The sequence below is a fragment of the Asparagus officinalis genome, chromosome 1 (genome assembly GCF_001876935.1).
Source record: "Asparagus officinalis chromosome 1, Aspof.V1, whole genome shotgun sequence".
NCBI classification, from domain to species: Eukaryota; Viridiplantae; Streptophyta; class Magnoliopsida; order Asparagales; family Asparagaceae; genus Asparagus; species Asparagus officinalis.
In genome coordinates, this window is record NC_033794.1 from 24,346,406 (window position 1) to 24,353,483 (window position 7,078).

Genomic DNA, 7,078 nt, shown 5'->3' on the forward strand with positions numbered 1-7,078 from the left:
AATTCTGCTAGACAAACACAAGAATTACTAGACTGAGTCAAGTCTTGGGGTTTACAGTTGCAATAACGTGCGCGAAGGAACAAGATTCTATCTCCTACATATGATTAGTAATTAGTGGAAAAAGGCAAATAAATTAATACCCCAAACCTAATTTTATGCAGCACAAGGCTACAGACCATAGGCCTTTTCATAAAGCTAGACATAAGTAAAATTTCTTTCCTAAAAGAAGTGCCCTTTCCTTTCATTCAAATTGGAAAGTTGAATTCATGCCCCTCTTGCAACACAGCGAGTGAGTGAGAGAGAGAGAGAGAGAGTGAGAGAGAGAGAGAGAGAGAGAGAGAGAGAGAGAGAGAGAGGTGATCATATCTCAAAGGGCACTTGCACAGCATAACATAAGCAAACGATAAGTCGAATATCATACAGAAGATCATCATTTAATATCAATGTACTTTAAAGCTTGATAATCTTTGTCAGGCAATACTACATTGATTAATAGTCACAAAAGAAAAAACCTAAAAAAACGAAGAATATGTTAAGTTCGTTCTGATAATTGCATCAACAACAGCTCACATCTGAAAATGTCTGCTCTAGAGAATGGCAACACTCAGGTAGTCTCCAATCTTCATACAAACAAATTATAAGTTTAATGAGTTACAGCGTCAACGTGTTTCAAGTAGTATTTAGTAAAATTAATTAAGAAATGTACCTGAAAGTCGAGCGCCTCCAGTGTCTTCCCATCATCTCGCCCATTTGCATATGAGTGAGTCGTGCCGACCTTCATCATAAAATAAAAATAATAATAATGAAGACACTTCTTTAAGAAACTTGACTTTTAGAAGCAGAAAACAGGAATCTGGCCTTCAAAAGCATATATAGTAATGCGTGTTCAATCATTTTGATGATACAAAACAGTTAAAATCATTAACAAGTATCTTGTAAATGCTCCCCAGATGTTAGTCTCGTTCATATTTGATCATAAATCGTTGCATTCTGATATAAGACATTGTGTCCATCTAAGAAAGAACATTAAAGAATAAAGGGAAGAAAACCCTCTATTTTCATATTTTTGTTGAAAAATCGGAATCCAAGTAAATACCCCCTCAATGAGACATCAAACACTTTATTTTCCTATTTCTGTTTGTGTTCTTATATTTGCAAAATGCATTATATATATATATCACAATGAAAGTGAGGAAATTGATGACCTATCTGAACCTCCCCAAGTAGGAAATATGTATCACAAAGCTTCAATTAGTGCATTCTTGGCCTTAAAGATGATTTTCTCATAATGTGATATGTACCATGTCGTAAATTCAATGGCTTTAGGTTAGAAGACAATGTTGGTAGGCATGCAAAAACTTGTGAAGCATAAGAAATATTACCCAAAGCTAGTGATTGCTTTTGGTAAATTTATTGAGTTAGGAGCTTAAACACAAGGCCAGAAGAAATATGAAGAATGTCAGCAAGTGTTAAAAAGCGGGGGCAGAGCTGATGTGTTGTCATGGTTGTTTTTCTTTATCGTCATCCTAAGAAGATGTCAGACACAAGTTTTTAGAACATTGCAGAAGTAAGCGCATAAAAGGTTCCAAAGTTCTTCCGTGTGTGCATGTGCACACAATTAAGAAATCTGGAGGAGTCTCATTTCAATTCCTTTTTTCTTTGAGTGTACAAAGTAGGAGATGCCCAAAAATGTCTTGGCATCCATCACTTGCACGAATCGAGATAATAAAAGCACTTTCCCTAAGAAATCATATCAGATGGACTTCAATGCAACAAGTAACGTACTGAAGAGAAGCAAAAGTACTTATGTCATCCCAACAAAATAACACTAAATCCATAGATAGATTGTCTTACTTGTCTGAAAACAAAACGACCTTTCTTATCAGGGTATACAAATGCAAACGAAAGCCTTGCATTTCTTCGCCTTGCCGCTGTTGCAACCTCTTTGACCTAAAAAAGAAGATAACGATGATTTCTGCCATTTTTTTAATCTATGAGAAGCATAGACAAAGAACAGAAATGAGTATAACTCCATTACTAGGTCAGTGAGCTCTCGAAGTGTGGCATCCTTCCATGTATAAATTTGGACCTCATCTTTAGGCTCCTTTCCCCTCACAGCAAAGTCTTCTTTGGGATGATGGCTGCCAATCTGTGAAAGCCTCAAAATCAGTCCTTGTTATATGTCATTCAGATAGCAGTTACAGAAGTTATTCCTTGATAATATAAGAAAAGGGTTTTTGAATACTTAGCTATTTACCCCAAAAAAATCTGCTAGATTTTTAAATTTACTCCTCAAATCTAGCTATTTCCAAAAATACCCTCCAAAACTCCAACTTGGGACAAATATACTCCCCACTTACCAAATGTTATGTTATATCTTAGGGAACCTACCAGGTATATTCTCTGATTAGGGGTATATTTATCTCGAGTTGGAGATAAAAATACAAAGATTCTGGGAGTAATTTTTTAGGAATACAAAAATTATGGGAGTAAATATAAAAAATACAGTAGATTTGAGGGGTAAATATAAAAAAACTTCTATAAGAAATGCATATGCCTTTGAAGATGTCAAAGTTCAAAAAGAAATGACTCATCACTAGGACCACAACAATAATATTGCTCTTTTTCTAATAGATATATATTATGAAAGCACAGGTGATGTAGGAACTGCATAAGACAAGCAAATTCATAGTTCACTGAACGTTTCTGTGAATACTTATGCAACACTAGATGTTCTGGTTACCATATAAATACTTCGATTTAAGATGTAATAACATGTCAGTAAGAGTGTTTCAGGCATATGCAAGAATTGGTCGACGTCAATCAAGTTATATTTATACAGTTGGATAGAGATAAAGGGAATCCATATATTCATCAGTGTGAACAATAAGATGACCACATAAACAGATAGACTGTACGTACACACATCTTTGAACTGTTGCGGAACACATCGTGCCCAGTGGTGTCACGGGACACCACTGCATAACCTACTTTATACATAATTTTATTTACTTTTACTTCCATATACAACCATGATAAATCTCATATGGCGACACCACTAGGAGGATATCCTTAACCCACCACTGTCTTTGATTACGACCTGAAATATATGCATCAACACCTGTGTTTGTTGATGCTCCGGAATTGTGGAATGTGGATGTTATTGAATTTTACATTATATGAAGGGTTCTCCACTATATAAGTCCTGGTACGAGTGTGAAACCGGAACATGCTAGTATGTCTTTACATCATAGGCACTTCAAATACTGCTCATAATAATTAGATGTATAATACTGGCAAGATATCTAAGCATGATTTTTCACAGTAAAGAAGTACTTGCTAAAACAGCATAAATGTTTAACAAATTTTAACCAAAAACATTGTTTTGAATCCTTTTTCTTCTAAAAACTATGCTTTCTCTTTCCAATACTTTTGTTTATTTTTTTGGAATACTGGACAGTTGCATATTTAATAAGCCAATAAGCAAACTAGGTAATACCGACAAAACACTAATTCAGACTGATTTCTTCTCCAGCCAAGTTTGATCGGCTATAGAAGAGGTTCAGGCTTTTAAAATCTTGAAAAATCTTTATTCTAGAAACTCTTCTATGCAGACGAGTGGTTGAAAATAGAAACTTCCTGAGCAGTTTTCTCAGTCGGAAGCTCCATGATTAAATTTAAAGCAGCAAGTTTATATATCTTAAATCCTTCACAAGCTAGGAAACTCCAGATAAACCCTTGAAAAGAGCAGAAAAAGAAGAAAAGACAAGACAAGAAAATGGATAACTGACAAAGTTCAACCATGTAAACTTAGAACCCCTTGAACAAAAAAGCATCAATCTAACAGCCATCATATGGAAAAACAACAAAACCATGACTAAAATCCATAACTGTTAAATAGCAAAAAGTTGTGTGAACAAGAACTTCATGCGGAAATCAATTTTCTTAGTAGAAGTTCTCGGCAGCATGTCATGTGAGCGGCACAAAAGTCATTGCAAAATGGTGTGATGTGGCGTGCAATATGTAATTACAGACTTATCCTCCTTGGTGATCAGTATACAAATATTGCATAAAGCACATAGTAATCTCAAACTTTTGAAAATACAAGTATAGGATGCTGTCTATAGATATCCAACACAAATAATGAATGTTGTTAGGGCCTAACATTTGCAAAAATTAACCTCAAATCAGATCCTGGTATTAAGCATAGATAACATGAAGACATTTCAAAGTTTGCTATAATACAGTCTTACCATGTATGGAATATCTAGAAAATGAAATAATTATAGGAAAAGTTACAATAAAAATAAGCAGATAAGAGCGTGCATACCTTAGTGAAAACTCGAAGCAAAAGGGGACAAGTCTGCAATTTCACCAAAAAAAATTCATCAACATAAGCCACAATTTCGATAGCCATAAGTAGATGAGTAATGCACGATAATCATGTCATGGTTGCAACCTAGCATCTCAACAATATCATTTTCTAACAAATGTTAAGTAAAAAGAAACTTCAGATAACATTTTCATTGTACTTTTCTGAAGTTACAATTCTTGATGTAAATCCAAATTTAAGATTCTGCACTATAACAGCATCCTAATCTTAGCTCTATATAACCTGTTTCAAAGGTAAAAGCAACATTATATTTCTTAGGGTCATATTTATCTTCCCTAACTCCATAAATCAGACATAGCTCATATCTTATGGATGTGGTGCAACTTCTGAGTTTAGATGTAAGGTCCTGGCCTGTGTTATCGCATGGTATCAAAATAATGCCAGTCGATATCATCTTAAAACTGGATAACGCAGCCCAGGCAAAAGTTCCAACTCTTTAGAAGTTTTGATGGGCCTCATGTTCATAAACGGTGGGACTAAACATATTTACCAGTTACAATGTATTTGTTCTGCTGTTTTTTTACCCCCTGCTATGTTTTCTCTATGTAACAGTGAAGATGAATAGTTACCATCCCCTCAGCAGTTCTTTCGAAAAGCACAATATGACTAATAACTCAACCCAAAATTTAAGACATTGCTCTAATTATTAAGCATGAGCTAACTCAACAAATAGTACTGATCTTTCGAAGAATGGAGCGATGCAACCTCATTTATGATGGTTGTTATGGCTCCTGATATGGTGATCTCTGCCATCACCAGTCACCATCAATCACATTACCCCGGTTTAGGACAACATTATCATATATTTTCTAAAATAAGGCACTAATAAAATGAATTGCCAGAAGATTCATGATTCTCTATGTTATTGATCGCATGTATTCCCTTCTTCACCCTCTCTTGAGAATCTAAAGATTAAAAAACTAGAGATGCTAGACAACTTGGCAATCAAGTATTTTAATATGCCATGTGAAACCATGCATGGTAAGGGTACATGCTGCGACAGTAAGAAACTTAAGAGATCAATCATTGGCTATCCGGAGGACCGTTAGCTTGATAAATATCACCAAAAGCAATGGGCCATACACTATGAAAATACATCTAACATGAGCAAAGTATATTCAGAGGTGAATTAGAATGGTAAAACTAAAACATGATGAAGAATACAATCTTACATTTTTACTGTAAGTGTCACGAGCCAGTAGTGAATGTTCAATTAGCAGTACCCACATAGACATCTACATAACTGAGCTCAATAGTAGCGGTTGACTAAGCAATGACAATAAAATCATGCCACGAGAAAAAGGCAGAAAACATTTTTTTTCCAAAACAATCCAAAAGGACTCAAGCAGGGAATTATACTAGGGACCACACACCCTTGTGACCCCTAATGCTTTGGTAAGTATGGGTTGTAATATGCAAAGGGTAATCAAACATGCAAACAATTGGCTAGCAGCTCAGGTAGCATTAAAGATTTGGCTTAACTGCGAAAAGACCTCATGTATTATTACACTGTGCCACTTATTACCCCTTAAGTTTGATGCCGGAAGACAGGCCCCAAATTGAACTGAACGCCCTAGTCTACCTCTGTGCCTCCTCTCCGTTGGATGTTGCGCAGATTCCGGAGAGGAATGTGCCGTCCGGAATCTGCCGGAGATTGAGCAAAAAGAGAGGAAGAGAGAGACGAAGTGTAGTAGAAGAAGCAAGGTTATCGATAGCGGATAGCGTCGCGTAGCGGTGAGGCATCGCTAAGACTATTTCGGACTATTACGGTAAAATAACGATAAAAAGCGCAAAGTCAAATAGCGGTCTAATTTAGATATGTATAAATACTAGAAAAAAATTAAAGAAAAAACTAAGAAATCTAAAAGTACATATTGGATGATTTTAAGAGATCCTAAACATGAAATAGATATGTAACCATCACTTAATACCGAAGATGACTGGAGGAGTCAAAAAATCATCATCTTCGAGAAGAAGAGCTTAGCGGTGATAGGACTGCCCTAAGAGGAGCTCACGGTGAAGGAAGTGAGAGGAAGTATCAAGGTAGGTACCAGAGGCTATGAGAGGTGGCAAGAGTATGTTAAAAATCATAGGAGACGGTGGAATGCAATGGTCAAGGGTTGAGTTTAATTTTAAAAAAAATAAGCCTCAAACCGCTTTTAAATAGTAGTCAAAAAGCAAATTTCGAATGTAATCGCTAACTATTTACCATTATGACACACTATTGGCCGCTTTTGCGAACAGACATATTCCGTAATATGTCATCGCTATTGCGCGATAGTATAGCGGGCGATAGCGTCGCGGGAAGGGACAACTAACGCTATTAGCGCTGCTATCGCGGGACTATTTACCGCTATTTATAGCAGTGAGTAGAAGGGATCTATCTGCCACAAACCTCTACTGACATTTAGCTCCAAGAATCTATCTACCAATATCAAACTTAAGGGGGAATAAGCGGCAGATGACTATGTGAAACTACGCATAAAGATTAAACATGGGCTTAATACCTAAATGGTTAATTGCTCATAGACAACCCGTATTACCGATATCTTGAACTTACTGCCCTTGTAGTTTCACATTGGCAGATAGACTCCCTGAGTGAATATTTTGACTCTTTTACCCTAAGATAGACTCACTAATTTGCTAATTTTAACAAGGGGCAATATCCGACTAACGTTTCACCCA

The 7,078-nt window shown here is 36.1% G+C and overlaps 1 protein-coding gene across 1 annotated transcript; it reads right to left on the reverse strand.

The window, feature by feature from the left end:
• Positions 364–4,432, reverse strand: LOC109821514 (histone deacetylase complex subunit SAP18). The gene is made up of 5 exons (XM_020387700.1): positions 4,331–4,432; positions 2,039–2,149; positions 1,855–1,950; positions 707–775; positions 364–620 (listed from the first exon to the last, which is right to left on the reverse strand). The coding sequence occupies exons 1-5, from the start codon at positions 4,415–4,417 to the stop codon at positions 588–590; spliced, it is 396 nt and encodes a 131-aa protein (XP_020243289.1). The 5' UTR covers positions 4,418–4,432; the 3' UTR covers positions 364–587.

Excerpts from the sequence above, each read along its gene's own strand:
- LOC109821514 (XM_020387700.1), bottom strand. The coding sequence starts at position 4,417 with ATGGCTATCGAAATTGTGGCTTATGTTGATGAATTTTTTTTGGTGAAA. Across the intron at positions 2,150-4,330 it reads TGCTTCGAGTTTTCACTAAG|ATTGGCAGCCATCATCCCAA; the intron begins GTATGCACGCTC and ends AGGCTTTCACAG. Across the intron at positions 776-1,854 it reads GTCGTTTTGTTTTCAGACAA|GTCGGCACGACTCACTCATA; the intron begins GTAAGACAATCT and ends TTTATGATGAAG.